Source organism: Lithobates pipiens, unplaced genomic scaffold (assembly GCF_037356315.1).
Source record: "Lithobates pipiens isolate NorthernLeopardFrog02 unplaced genomic scaffold, aLitPip1_a1.2 Scaffold_27, whole genome shotgun sequence".
NCBI classification, from domain to species: Eukaryota; Metazoa; Chordata; class Amphibia; order Anura; family Ranidae; genus Lithobates; species Lithobates pipiens.
Genome location: NW_027507788.1, coordinates 223,217,697 through 223,232,832, shown reverse-complemented (window position 1 = coordinate 223,232,832; position 15,136 = coordinate 223,217,697). Strand labels below are relative to the sequence as shown.

General features: G+C 49.8%; 1 protein-coding gene across 2 annotated transcripts in view; it reads left to right on the top strand.

Annotated features, from left to right (window-relative positions):
* The window catches only part of NPHP4 (nephrocystin 4), a 570,758-nt gene that overhangs the window by 234,416 nt on the left and 321,206 nt on the right, over positions 1–15,136 (top strand). For both annotated transcript variants that reach the window (XM_077458285.1, XM_077458284.1), the window contains exons 5-6: positions 3,926–3,990; positions 12,884–13,039. In XM_077458285.1, coding sequence (XP_077314411.1) covers positions 3,926–3,990; positions 12,884–13,039 — 221 coding nt within the window. The remainder of the gene's footprint in view (positions 1–3,925; positions 3,991–12,883; positions 13,040–15,136) is intronic.

Sequence of the window (15,136 nt, the reverse complement as noted above, 5' to 3'; positions counted from 1 at the left end):
ATAATAATAATAAAAAAAAATATATATATATATATATATATATATAATTATAATAATGTCATACTCACCTGCACAGAGCAGCCTTGACTAGGGGCATCACTAGGGTTGGTGTCACCTGGTGCGGTAAAACATGGTGTCACTACACCCCCCAGCCCCCCCCCCCCCACCCACTAGCCTGCCACAGTGCTCCCACCCCTGCTAGCTTGGTACTGTGCCCCCCTCAACCCTTCCCCCTGCTGGCCTGCTATAGTTTTCCCTCCATCCCGCTCACTAGTCTGCCACAGCGTTCACCCCCCCCCTTTCCTAGGAGAGGAGATTGGAATAGGAAGGTGAGAGAGGTGGGGGAGATGGAAAAGCAGCGAAATGTAAGAAGGGGAGAGATGGTGGGGGGTGGGGGGGGGGAGGGGGTGAGAGGTAGGAGGTAATGAGATAGAGAGGGGTGAGATAAAGGAAGGAGTGAGAGAGATAGGGGTGAGAGAGGAAGGGGAGAAAGAGGTGGGGGGAGAGAGAGAGAGGGGGGGAGAACGGAGGGAATGAGCGAGAGGGGGGTGAAAGGGGGAATGAATGAGAGAGAGGGAGGGAGGAAAGAGGTGGGGAGTGAGAGGGGGGTGAGAGGAAGGAGGGAATGAGAGTGTGAAAGGGGGGGGGGGGGTGAGACAGAGAGGGAGGGGGAAAAGGGGGAGAGAGAGAGGGGGGAGAGGTGGGGAGAGAGCAGGGGGTGAATGGGGGGGAGGGGGGTGAGAGAAGGGAGGGAATGAGAGAAAGAGAGAGGGGTGAAAGGGGGAGTGAGAGAGACGGAAGGGGGAAAGAGGTGGGGAGAAAGAGGTGGGCGGGAGAGAGAGAGAGAGGGGGTGAGAGAAAGGAGGGAATTAGAGCGTGAGAGGGATGAAAGGGGGGTGAGAGGGTGGAGGAAGTGAGAGAGGGGGGGTGAGAGGGAGAGGGGAAAGAGGTAGGGACAGAACGGGGGTGAATGGGAGGGGGGGTAAGAGAGAGGGGGCTCTCCTCTCCCCCCATACTACACCAGGAGGTTCTCCCATCCCCCCCCTCCAAAAGAAAACTACACCGGACACTCACCTTCCCGTAGCCCACCGGCTTCTTTTTATCAGCTGTACAGCGATGCTGCTGAGGCCCAATCACAGCCCAGGACTCCGACCTGCTCTGCCAAGTGATCTACTTCCGGGATCGGGGGTTCGGGGGCTGCAGCCACCGCCGCCTTCTGCTTCCGCTTCGTTGCCCTGTCACTGAACGGCCAGTCCATGGCCACCCCTAGTGTCACCCCTCTGGCGGGTGTCATCATAGTGTGTTCCTCCACCCCCGTAGCAACGCCACTGGCCCCGATCCTCTACTTCTAGGGTTCCCCACTGGCGCTCCTGGTTCCTCCTCTTCGGTGAGTGCCACCATAGAAAGCCATGTTCTATGGAGGCACTCATGCAGGTCTGCTTCCTAGCATCTATAGACAAAGTGCGACTCAGTCCCGCCTCCCACTCCCTCATCACTGGATTTGATTGACAGCAGTGGGAGCCAATGGCTCCCATTGCTATCCATTTGCCCAGTGAGGAGGGAGAGACCTAAGAGAGCCACTGCTCTTGTGCACAGCTCTGGATCGAGATCAGGCTCAGGTAAGTATAGGGGGGGGGGGGATCCTGCAGCGCAGAAGTTTTTTTTTTTTTTTTTTTACCTTAATGCATAGAATGCATTAAGATAGAAAAAACATTAAGGCTTTAGGACCACTTTAAATAAAAAATGAACAAAGCATAGCCTTCTATAGTGTGTACTTATCTAAATCCATGGCCCTGCGATTCCTGTCTGCTCTCTCATTCCTCTGCTATCTGCATTAGTCACTTCTGACAGTCTCTGCCAACACCAATCAATCTCAGGAAATGGCCCTGCACTCCCTCTGCTCCTCCAGCACACAGCAGGTGATTGACAATCTCACCTGTGCATGTTTCCTCATGAGACTGTGTAGAAGGGGGTGTGTGCTTTCCCTCCACTTAGGTTTCAGATTACACTCAGCTCACTGCTCTATGCTGTGCAGTGCATGGCATCAGATCCCCGCCCCTTGCCTTCTGACTCTTATAAATGCTGTCTAAATTCTGGACTTTGAACAGCTGTAGAGAAGAGAGTGCTGCAGATAAACAGATACAACTTCGGTAGGAGGATTTGATTCATCTCTGTGTATCACATGAGGCCGGTCACTTCACTGGATGCATGGAATGTTTAGAACCACTTTAAATGTTTATTTTTTACTAGGATACCTGTGACACACACAATTGCCTACCTTATCTCTTGCTCCAGCAGGCTTCTCTTTCTATGCAACCCTTCCCCCTCAACCACTTTGGTGTGCCGGCCTCCAGTGACATCATCACTTACAATGCAGGACCATCAGTCCCTCATTGTAAATGACGATTCTGAGGACCCACCCACAGCCTAGAGCATCAGAGAGAAAAGGTGAGGGCCGTGTGCCGGGGTGAGTTACAGGTAAAGTCAAGTGCTGTTTACCGGACCCTAGGCATATATGAGCCCCACCACGAGGGTTAATTGTTTATTTTTGTCTAGGGTACCTGTAACAAACACTTTTGTTTACCTTATCCCTTGCTTCAGTAGGCTCCTCCTTCCGTGGAACCAATCCTCCCTCAGCTTCTTCTCTTTGGTGTTCTGTGACATCATCACGTACAATGCAGGACCATCAGTTCTTTATTGTAAGTGAGGATGCCAAAGACCCACCCACAGGCTATGGCATCAGAGAGAAAAGGTAAGTGCCACGTGCCAGGGGAGTTACTGGTAATGTCATTAAAAGAGCAGTTTACCGGTACCCTAGACGTAAATGAGCCCCACCATGAGGGTTCAATGTTTATTGCTTACCTTATCCCTTACTTCAGTAGGCTTCTCCTTCCATGGATCTGGTACCCCTCGCCTTTAGAGAGAAAAGGTAAGTACTGAGGACCCACCCATGCACCAGTTCCAAAGTAGGCTCCTCCTTCATTGGAACTGATGCCACAAAACCTCTTTCACCTAGTGCTCTGTCACACCTGTGACGTCATCATGTACAGTGCAGGACCATCAGTCCTTCATTGTAAGTGAGGATGCCAAGGAGCCACCCACAGGCTATGGCATTAGAGAGAAAAGGTAAGTGCCAATGACCCACCCATGCACCAGTTCCAAAGTAGGCTCCTCCTTCATTGGAACTGATGCCACAAAACCTCTTCTCTCTAGTGCTCTGTCACACCTGTGACGTCATCACGTACAGTGCAGGACCATCAGTCCTTCATTGTTAGTGAGGATGCCCGAGGACCCACCCACAGGCTATAGCATTAGAGAGAAAAGGTAAGTGCCGATAACCCACCCATGCACCGTTTCCAAAGTAGGCTCCTCCTTCATTGGAACTGATGCCACAAAACCTCTTCTCTCTAGTGCTCTGTCACACCTCTGACGTCATCATGTACAGTGCAGGACCATCAGTCCTTCATTGTAAGTGAGGATGCCAAGGAGCCACCCACAGGCTATGGCATTAGAGAGAAAAGGTAAGTGCCAATGACCCACCCATGCACCAGTTCCAAAGTAGGCTCCTCCTTCATTGGAACTGACGCCACAAAACCTCTTCTCTTTGGTGCTCCATCACACATGTGACGTCATCACGTACAGTGCAATACTGGTACCTTAACAAGCCCCACTACAAGAGTAGTTTTTTCCTATTCAGGAAGTTCAGCTTTAAGCTACTGCCCCATAACGTCTACTCTGTTTCCCTGAAAATAAGACCTAGCGTGATTGTCGGTGATGGCTGCAATATAAGCCCTACCCCCCAAATTAGCCCTAGTTTCCTAGTTTCACTTATTTTCAGGGAAACGGTAGAAGAAAACTGTATGTACTGGCTGTAATAATAAAACTCTGGGCAGTATAACTAGTATTTTCTCTGCATCCCTCTTAGGTTAAATCTTTATCATGGATCTCCTCGAGCGCTCCTACATCCGTCTTTTAAGGATTTGAACGAATGTAAGTTTTGTTTGATCTCTGCTCTTTCTTCCATCAAAGCTCGATGTTCAGTGTATTTGGTGCTCATATTTTCTGGTCTAATACCACATTGTACCTCCCTATAGCTCAAACACACCCATAGGCTTGTTTTTAGGGGATTCTATTGTCGATCAGCTCCAGAAGATTTTACCCCCTTCATGGCCAGGTCATTTTCCTGCTATTCGGCACTGCGCTACTTTAACTGACAATTGCGCGGCCACGCAACACTGTGTCCAAACAAAATCTGTATCGTTACTTTTTGTGGTATTTGATCACCTCTGTGTTTTGTTTATTTTTTGGTGATATAAATGAGAAAAAACAAACAAAAAACATTTTCTACTTTCTGCTATAAAAAATAGGCAATAAAAAAATGTAATCAAATTTCTTCATAAATTTTGGCTAAAATGTAGGGCTGTCCCGATGTTGATACTAGTATAGGTATCCGTATAGATACCAAGCATTTGTGTGAGTACTCGCAGAAATGCTCCCGATGCCTCATCCGATACCTGGGAGAAGTGGCATTGCTGCTCACAACCGGAAGTCGGTGGGCGGAGAGGGCAGAGCGCAGGGTGAGTCCTCAACAGCAGTGGAACTAGGTAAGCTGGCAGGGGTGCAGGGCGCAGCTGCATTTTCCATCAGGATCGGTGACCGGAGCCGTCACATTCGTCAGCGGTTGAACATCCCGATGCCCATCTTGGTACACCCTGCAATCGGCATCAGTAAGCCAGCAGCGGGCATCTTGTTACATCCAGCCCATATAGGTCGGGCTGGGTGTAACAAGATGTCCACTGTTGCTTACTGCGGCCGAGTACAGGGTGTACCAAGATGGGCATCACATTGCAAAATAAATCCTTCCTTTCCTCACATGTCATTGATTGCTGCATTTCAGTGCCTGCCCATCTGTGCCCTTAAGTGCCCACTATCAGTGCCCATAAGTGCCGCCTATCAGTACCATCCACCTGTCAGTGCCACCTATCAGTGCCCATCAGTCAGTCCCAGCCATCAATCAGTGCCCATCAGTCAGTGCCACCTACCAGTGTCCATCAATCAGTGCCAGCTATCATTGCTCATCAGTCAGTGCCATCTATCAGTGCCCATCAGTCAGTCCCAGCCATCAATCAGTGCCCATCAGTCAGTGCCACCTACCAGTGTCCATCAATCAGTGCCATCTATCAGTGCCCATCGGTCAGTTTTACTTATAAGTGCTCCTCATTGCTGCAAAATCAGTGCCACCTATCAGTGCTGCATAATCCGTGCCACCTATTAGTGCTCATCAGTGCTGCATATTAGTGCCCATCAGTGCTGCTTAATCAGTGCCCAACAGTGCTGCATATTAGGGCTTCCTCATCAGTGCCACCTCATCAGTGCCACCTAATTCTATCAGTTCCCATCAGTGCTGTATATTACTGCTTCCTTATCAGTGCCCCCCACCCATCAGTGCCATCCAGTGCCACCTCATTAGTGCCCCCTCAGTGCAGCCTATCAGTGCAGCCTCATAATCATTAGTCTGTATTGTGCTTTGAAAACTGTCACATGACATTAAAAGAAAACGTATTGGTAATTGGTATCGGCGAGTACTTGAAAAAGTATCGGTACTTGTACTCAGTCTTAAAAAAGTGGTATCGGGACATCCCTACAAAAATGGATAAAAAAAAATCCCCAAAAGTGTATATTAATGGGTTTGTGTGAAAGTCATAGTGCCTACAGACCATGGGATATACACTGGAATTTTTATTTTTATTTTTGTACTACCAATGGCGATGATCAGGGACTTATAATGGAACTGTGATAGTGTGGTGGACAATCTCACACTAACTGATGCTGGGGGGGGGGACTGACTATCTGCCATTGACATCACCACTAATACAGTGATCAGTGATAATCCTATACACTGACACTATACTAATGGCACTGACTGGGAAGGGGTTAACATCTAGGGGCAATTGATGAGTTAAGTGTGTGCCTAATAATGTGCGTAATATGCGCTGCTTATACTAACAGATCTCTCCGTTTCTTATCCTTGCTTTGCAGAGATGAGAAGCTGACAAGTCGCTCCCTCTGTACAGAGCTCTGTGTTGTTTACCAACACAGAGCTCTGGGCTGTGATTGCACACAGCCGATCAGCAGGTTCCTGGCCGTAAACCATTGCCTGCGACTTTCTGACAGGCACCCCCTGTGGGCAAACACAGCGGGTACAGGGCGGGGTGGGGGGGGAGGGGGGGTATGCAGGCCCTGGACGTAGGCAACAATGTACAAGTATGTGATTGGTTGTCCTGGGATTAATAAGGCCTCAGTGGCTTAGAAGGACACACCCCCTTCCTCTCTCCTAGTAGAAGTGGGAACATATCATTGCATACAGTGCTACCAACACACATGCAGGTAATGCAGGGCTTGCTTATGAGAAACCCCAGCATCCTCTGCACACTGATTGCCACATTGCCTAACATGGTGCAGGTCTGATTTTTTCACGTGGTAAGGTGTGCTGATAACCCTTTCAAAATGATTGCGCTGCATTACGGCATACACAAGTGTGACGAGACCCTGAAAAATGACTTAGTTGCAGGATCCAGTTTTGAGATAAAACGGCCATTACCTCGGTCTTTTTCTGTGCCATGACCTTCTGGTGGCGCCGGATTGTGCCACGTGCCACCATTTTCTAACTGACTCTCTGCGTCACCCAGCATCTTCTGAACGCCCTCCTCTCTCTCTTCTTCACTTCTTCTGGATCTTCTGCTCTCTTTCATCTCCTGCTCTCTCCATTCTGCTATCATCCGTCTCTCCTCTTCTTCCCGTTTCCTGGCTGCTCCATCCTTTTCTTTTTTCAGTCTGAATTCTTCTTGAGCTTTCTGCTTTCAAAGTCCAATTGCCGTATTTATCGGCGTATAACACGCACTTTTCCTCCCTGAAAATAGGGAGCAAATCACGGGTGCGTGTTATACCCCAATAGTGTACCTTGAGGGGAAAGAGCCGTCATCTCCTGTATAATCGGCTCTGATGTCACACACACAGTCCCGCCTCCGCCACCGACATTGGACCAGTGTTCTGTCAATCAAAGGAGCTGGTCCAATGCCAATGGCGGCGGTGGGACTGTGTATGTGACTGCCGACTGAGAGCTGAGTAAACAGGAGATGATGGCCGATTTCCTGCATGAGAGATGTTGAGGCTGCAGATGGGCATCAGGCTGCATTGATGTGAGATGGGCGCAGATCAGGTTGCAGATGGGCAGATATCCGGCTGCATTAAGGCTGCAGATGGGCACAGATCCGGCTGCATTGAGGCTGCGGATGGGCACATATCAGGCTGCGGATGGGCACATATCAGGCTGCGGATGGGCACATATCAGGCTGCGGATGGGCACATATCAGGCTGAGGTTGGGCACATAGGCTGCAGATAGGCACATATCAGGCTGCATTGAGGCTGCAGATGGGCACAGATTAGGCTGCATTGAGTCTGCCGATGGGCACAGATTAGGCTGCATTGAGGCTGCAGATGGGCACAGATCAGTCTGCATTGAGGCTGCAGATGGACACATATCAGGCTGCATTAAGGCTGCAGATGGGCACATATCAGGGGGTATTGAGGCTGCAGACATGCACAGATCAGGCTACATTGAGGCTGCAGATGGGCACAGATCAGGCGGTATTGAGGCTGCAGATGGGCACAGATCAGGCTACATTGAGGCTGCAGATGGGTACAGATCAGACTACATTGAGGCTGCAGATGGGCACAGATCAGGCTACATTGAGGCTGCAGATGGGCACAGATCAGACTGCATTGAGGCTGCAGATGGGCACAGATCTGGCTGCATTAAAACTGCAGATGGGCACAGATCAGGCTGCATATGGGCACATATCAGGCTGTGGATGGGCACAGATCAGGCTGCATTGAGGCTGCAGATGGGCACAGATCTGGCTGCATTGAAACTGCAGATGGGCACAGATCAGGCTGCATATGGGTACATATCAGGCTATGGATGGGCACAGATCAGGCTGCATTGATGAGCACTGACCATTGTTTTGTTTGAAAGTGGTTTATTTTGAAAAAAACACGTTTTTTTTCCTGAAACTTTCCTCTTAAATTGAAGGTGCGTGTTATACGCTGATAAATTTGGTACATTTTCAGCAGCACCACTGAAGAGGAGGTATTGTGTGCCTTCAGGGAGATTTCAAAAGCAACCACAATCTGAGTAGAGAAGCCGGTCCTCTGCCAGCATGTTGCAGAAAAGGGCCCTTGTTCTCTGCGGGGAAGCAGTGTTCTCTCTGCAGAGGTCCGACATGCCCCTCTCTGCTGAATCAGAGCTAAAGCTCTCCAGTCAGCAGGGAGCATGAGCTAATTATAAAAATATGTGTCTGATTCAGTAGGGGCATATTGAATCTCTACAGAGAGACCACTGCTTCCACACAGTGAACAAGGGCCCTTCTCTGCAGCATTTTGGCAGTGGACAGGCTTCTCTACTGAGGCTGTGGCTTGAGTAGAGCCAGGAGCAGAAAGGATACACAATACCTCATCATTACTTCCTAAACTTTACCGTGAGCCCTCCCACCCCATTGGGTGATACCGTTACATACTGTGTCATTTGTTTCACTATTCAGTGTACTGCGCTGGGCTCCTTATCACTTTTCTGCCCTCCCCCTCCCCCCATGATAAGCAGCCATTTTACACCTTATACACTATTTTTTTTTCTCTTTCCTTTGATCATTCTCTAAAAAACGTGAATCGCCACGGCGCATAAATCAGGCTGCAGACACGGCGAGAAGGAGAAAACACGTATGAAAGATAAATGTTCTTAATTTTCTTTTATATGTAGACTGATAAAATGTAATTGCAGGTTCTCCTTCCAGCCAACCTTATCCCCCGTGAGGGCATACATCATCCCCGGGCCTAATCATAAATAATTATTTCCTGCCGCAGATCGGCTGCCCGAGTTATTGGTTTTTTGTTTTGCTGCATCTTCCTACCAAGTGTACAGTTAGTGCGGCTTGTGTGCTGATGACAAGGAGGTTATATTTTAAGGAGCACCCCAACCAAACCAAACCAAACCTTCAAAAAAAAACCCTAGGTCAGGACTTTTGAGTTCCTCCGCTCCTTCGGGAAGGCTTTCCACAAGATGCTGGAGTGTCTGTGGGAACTTCTACCCCTTTGTGAGGTCAGGTACCGATGCGGGATGAGAACACTTGGCTTACACTTGGCGTTCCAAAGGTGTTCAGTAGGGTTGAGGTCAGGGCTCTTTGAAGGGCACTCAAGTTCCTACTTACCAACTCACCAAACCATGTCTTTATGGAGCCGGACATCTCATTCCAAAAGCCGTTATTATAGAGTCCCTCCTGTTGTCACTAATATGGAGTTGCCTCGTTTAACCCGTTTCTGCCACCGCCTGCCATAGGCTCTTGTCAAGAGTGCTGACTATGCCCCCACCTCCAACCTCCATTCATAGAAGCTCTATTATACCTGCCAGAAATGGCACCTTACCTCACCCTATCCAACCCTATCCCACTTCACCCAACCCAACCCCGCCACCCCATCCCACTTCGCCCAACCCAACCCCACCCCACCTTACCTCACCCCATCCCACCCTATCCCACTTCACCCAACCCAACCCCACCCCACCACCCCATCCCACTTCACCCAACCCAACCCCACCCCACCTTACCTCACCCCATCCCACCCTATCCCACTTCACCCAACCCAACCCCACCCCACCACCCCATCCCACTTCACCCAACCCAACCCAACCCCACCCCACCTTACCTCACCCCACCCCACCCTATCCCACTTCACCCAACCCAACCTCACCCCGCCACCCCATCCCACTTCACCCAACCCAACCCCACCTTACCTCACCCCATCCCACTTCACCCAACCCAACCCCACCCCGCCACCCATCCCACTTCACCCAACCCAACCCCACGCCGCCACCCATCCCACTTCACCCAACCCAACCCCACCCCGCCACCCATCCCACTTCACCCAACCCAACCCCACCCCGCCACCCATCCCACTTCACCCAACCCCACCCCACCTTACCTCACCCCATCCCACCCTATCCCACTTCACCTAACCCAACCCCACCTTACCTTACTCCATCCCATCCCGAACCCATCCCACTTCACCCAACCCAACCCCACCCCGCCACCCATCCCACTTCACCCAACCCCACCCCACCACCCATCCCACTTCACCCAACCCAACCCCACCCCACCACCCATCCCACTTCACCCAACCCAACCCCACCTTACCTCACCCCATCCCACCCTGCCACCCCATCCCACTTCACCCAACCCAACCTCACCCCGCCACCCATCCCACTTCACCCAACCCAACCCCACCCTGCCACCCATCCCACTTCACCCAACCCAACCCCACCCTGCCACCCATCCCACTTCACCCAACCCAACCCCACCCTGCCACCCATCCCACTTCACCCAACCCCAACCCCACCCCGCCACCCATCCCACTTCACCCAACCCAACCCCACCCCACCTTACCTCACCCCACCCCACCCTATCCCACTTCACCCAACCCAACCCCACCTTACCTTACTCCATCCCATCCCAAACCCATCCCATGCATATGCAGTGGTGCCTCATGGGATCGCCTTAATGGGATGACTGCAGTGCACTGTGCAGCTCACACCAACCTCAGGAGTGAGGTTATATTCAATTTTTACCCCAGAATCCTAGAGAAAATTGTATATGCCGATTCATATAAAAAAAAAAATCAAACAAGGCCACTTTAAAATAAAGTACTTGTCTACATTTAACGTATGTGGTATGTGATACATCGGTGATACATCGGTGATGATCTGATTTTCTTAGGAGGAAAGCATCGAATGGTCACCTTTCAAGAGGCCGGCACAAACCACAACGAGCGTTTTCCATTCTGTGTATAATAATTAGCCGAGGTTTGTGCCAGGCACACATTAATTAACATGCGGCGCCCGGCACCTGCATAAATTGTCAAGGAGGGGATATAATTCACAAACCTGCTCCAGCTAGCTTTCTCCTCAACTATTTAATTTGGAATAGATCTGGGCAAGGCAACAGCTCTTTCAAATTAGACGAAGTTGTTTGGAGACACGCATGTACGCTTTTAAATGGCCGGAGGGGCTGAGCGGTGCTTCTGTTATAATGAAATCATCTTAAAGGGACCTACAGCCTTTTTACAGTATTTTTAGACATGTAGGTAACGGCAGTGCATTTAATGCCAATAATCGTAATCATGGGGGTTCATTTTTTTCAAATACCTTTGTTTTTGTGTAAAGTTTGTAGGTATGTATGTACCTGGTATTAACATGGGGGCGGCCATACTTGGAGTAAGCCGTCTCTGTGCTGAAGAGTCACTGTACTACACTGATCCTATTTCTCTCCTATTTCCGTCCATCTTTCTTTTGTTTCTCTATCCCTCTCTCTGCTTTCTTTTTTTTCTCTTTTTCTCTATCTCCCCCCCCTCTCCCCCCGTTCTCAGCTTTCTCGCTCTCTCCTTCTTTCCCTCCCTCCTCTCTCTCTCCTCTCTCCCTCCCCTCTCTCTCTCTCCCCCACAGGTTTCTCTCCCTCCTTCTCTCTTCCCCCCTCTCTCTCTCTCCTTCTCTCCCCCCTCCATCCTCCTCTCTCCCTATCCTCCTCTCTCTCTTACCCTCCCTCTTCTCTCTCCCCCCTCCCTCTTCTCCCCCCCTCTCTCTCTCTCCCCCTCCCCCTCTCTCTCTGCCCCTCCCTCTTCTCCCCCTCTCTCCCCCCCTCTCTTTCCTTCCTTCCTTCTCTCCCCCCTCTCCTTCTCTCCCCCTCTCCTTCTCTCCCCCTCTCCTTCTCTCCCCCTCTCCTTCTCTCCCCCTCTCCTTCTCTCCCCCTCTCCTTCTCTCCCCCTCTCTCTCCCCCTCCCTCCCTCCTCTCTCCCCCTCCCTCTTCTCTCCCTCTCTCTCCCCCTCTCTCCCCCTCTCTCTCCCCCCTCCCTCTTCTCTCCCTCTTCTCTCCCTCTCTCTCCCCCCCTCCCTCCCCCACTCCTCCTCCATCTCTCTCGTCCCTCCTTTCTCTCTCTCTCTCTTTCCCTTTTTTTCTCTCTTTCTTTCTCCTTCTCGCTTACTTTCTCATTCACATATGGGGGGAGGGGGGGTCTTCCAGATTCCACTAAGACCCAGCCTGCAGGCCAGGGTTGTGGGGAAGAGGCCCTTGTCCCCATCAACACAGACACAAGGTTCTTTGGGGGGAGCTGGTCCAAAGCACCCCCTATGTTGAGGGAATATGGCCTGGTATGATTTAGGAAGGGGGAGGGCTCATTCATACCCTCCCCTTTCCTGGTCTGCTGGGTTGCATGCTTGGATAAGGGTCTGGTATGGATTTTGGGAGGGGGGGGACTCCACGCTGTTTCTGTCCATGATTTAATGCTGTCAGTTCTTTTCTCTACATTCAGCTGTCAGCAGGGAACCCCGCTGACAGCTGATGACTCATTGGTTGTTAAGGATGCGGCAGTCACCCTCTTCTTAACAACCAGCTATTTACTAAAGTTTGTTCAGGACGCAGGCTACCACCAGCATTAAATTACTGCATGCTTTCACTACTAAAATAATGCATGACTTCATAAAATAGCGCATGCTGTATTTTAGTAGCGTTTTTTAAAGTGGTAGCTGCTGCTTTGTGAATGGAGCCCAATAACTTTTAAGAATACAGGTACCCTTTAAGGTGATGTTCAGATTTGATGAGCAGAACTAGAAGAAAACATGGATAATGTGCCGGAAACATCCAGCGCCGCTCCCAGGTTATTTCTGGAATGATAAATACCGAGACAAAACAAAAAGCATTCTGTGCACTTTGATGTGCATTTCAAAGTGAAATAGCGGTGATTGGATTCGCGCTCTCAGCGCCTGTAATGGTTTTCTTGCAGTGAACAGACACATGACGTTGATTGAGAAAAGCCACCTTCAGTACAATGTGCGGAGACACAACGGGCTGCAAGATGTATTCCATTTACTTCCTCCAAACGCCCTTGTATCCGGATCAGAGAAAATCCCCGGGGTCCTGCAAGGAAGAGATGACACAGGTGAGCTGAAATATAATGGCAATCAATCAATCAATAAATAAATAAATAAATCTTTCCACATTTGTTTCGGTAATGACGCTTCTGAAATATTAATGTATGCGCTAATCATCCCGGACTGATGAGGTAAGTCTTCACCAAATGTCTTACCACTGACAAAGTTGGCAGCATTACAGTCGCTTATGAATGCAACTGGCAGAATTATCTTGCCCACCAACCAGTTTCCTAACGCCTCCTCTGCCAGTCTCCGCACTGACTCCCTGCTGAGGCGAGGATTAACTTCATACTTCTAATCCTCGTTTACAAGGCCCTCCGTAATTCCATAGCTTGCCTTCTTCCTCTTTATACTCCATTAATACTTTGACTTTTCGCTAATGGCCTACTGCTTTCTTACTTCTTTGTTAACTCCTACTACTTTCATAACCCCCTAAGGGAAGCGCTGCGCATGCGCCTTACATGATCAGTAAATACATCACAAAAATAATAGACAGAAAAGAAACTCAAATAGTGAAAATTGTAGTGTGTTCCCTTTCATCGGGGGTTAGTTGGAGAAGTACCCTTCGTATTGAAGGTCAGTGATGCTGGTCCTCCAAACAGCGGTCAGTGTGGTGCCTCCTTACATTGGAGGGCAGTAAAGTTGGGCCTTCTAATGTTGGTGGTCAGTGTAGTGGCTTTCTACATTGGGGGTCAGTAAGGATGGGCCTTCTAACACTGGTGGTCAGTGTAGTGCCTTCTTACATTGAAGGTTAGTGACAATGGGCCTTCTGATATTTGTGGTCAGTATACTGCCACCGTACACTCGAGGTCAGTAAAGATGGGCCTTCTAACGCTGGTGGTCAGCATAGTGCCTTCTTACATCGAAGGTTAGGGACGATCGGCCTTCTGATGTTCGTGGTCAGTATAGTGCCACCTTACACTGGAGGTCAGTAAAGATGGGCCTTCTAAGTTTGGTGCTTGCTGTGGCGCATCCTTACATTGGTGGACAGTGAAGATGGGCCTTCTAATATTAGTGGTCAGTGTAGTAAAACCTTACATTGGAGGTCAGTAAAGTTGGGCCTTCTAATGTTGGTGGTCAGTGTAGTGGCTTTCTACATTGGGGGTCAGTAAAGATGGGCCTTCTAACACTGGTGGTCAGCATAGTGCCTTCTTACATCGAAGGTTAGGGACGATGGGCGTTCTGATATTCGTGGTCAGTATAGTGCCACCTTACATTGGAGGTCAGTAAAGACGGGCCTTCTAAGTTTGGTGCTTGCTGTGGCGCATCCTTACATTGGTGGACAGTGAAGATGGGCCTTCTAATATTAGTGGTCAGTGTAGTGAAACCTTACATTGGAGGTCAGTAAAGATGGGCCTTTGGACAATTTCATACTCCCAACTATGTGGGAACAGTTTGGGGACAGCCCCTTCCTGTTCCAACATGACTGCACACCGGTGCACAAAGCAAGGTCCATAAAGACCTGGATGAGCGAGTCTGGGGTGGAGGAACTTGACTGGCCTGCACAGAGTCTTGACCTCAACCCGATAGAACACCTTTGGGATGAATTTTAGCAGAGACCGGGAGCTTCTCGTCCAACATCAGTGGTTGATGTCACAGATGCTCTTCTGGAAGAATGGTCCATAGACACCCTCCTAAACCTTGTGGACGGCCTTCCCAGAAGAGCTGAAGCTGTTATAGCTGCCAACTCCATATTGAACCCTACAGACTAATACTGGGATGCCATTAACGTTAATATGCGTGTAAAGGCAGACGTCCCAATACTTTTGGTAATATAGTGTACGATGTGGCCTTCATATGGAAAAGTCTGGAGCCCCCTGATCTAGAGCAGTCCTGATTCCAGAGCCATTACAGCATTGAAATCAGCGAGGGAACCCTTGGCCAGGTTATTACTTTATAACAAAGCTGAAGTTTTCTCCATTGATCGCACCCGGGTTTGTTATAACTTGTGTGATCGGGAAGGGCCGGAGGTGGCCCCATATAACGCCCGGCGCCCTTCTAGCACCAATAAGGAGAGCTGACGCTGACCTTAGGGCTGTTTCCAGAGACGCTGAGCAATGTTCTGTATTTCCACTTGAATTTGTCTGCTAATTTTCCGGCACTCC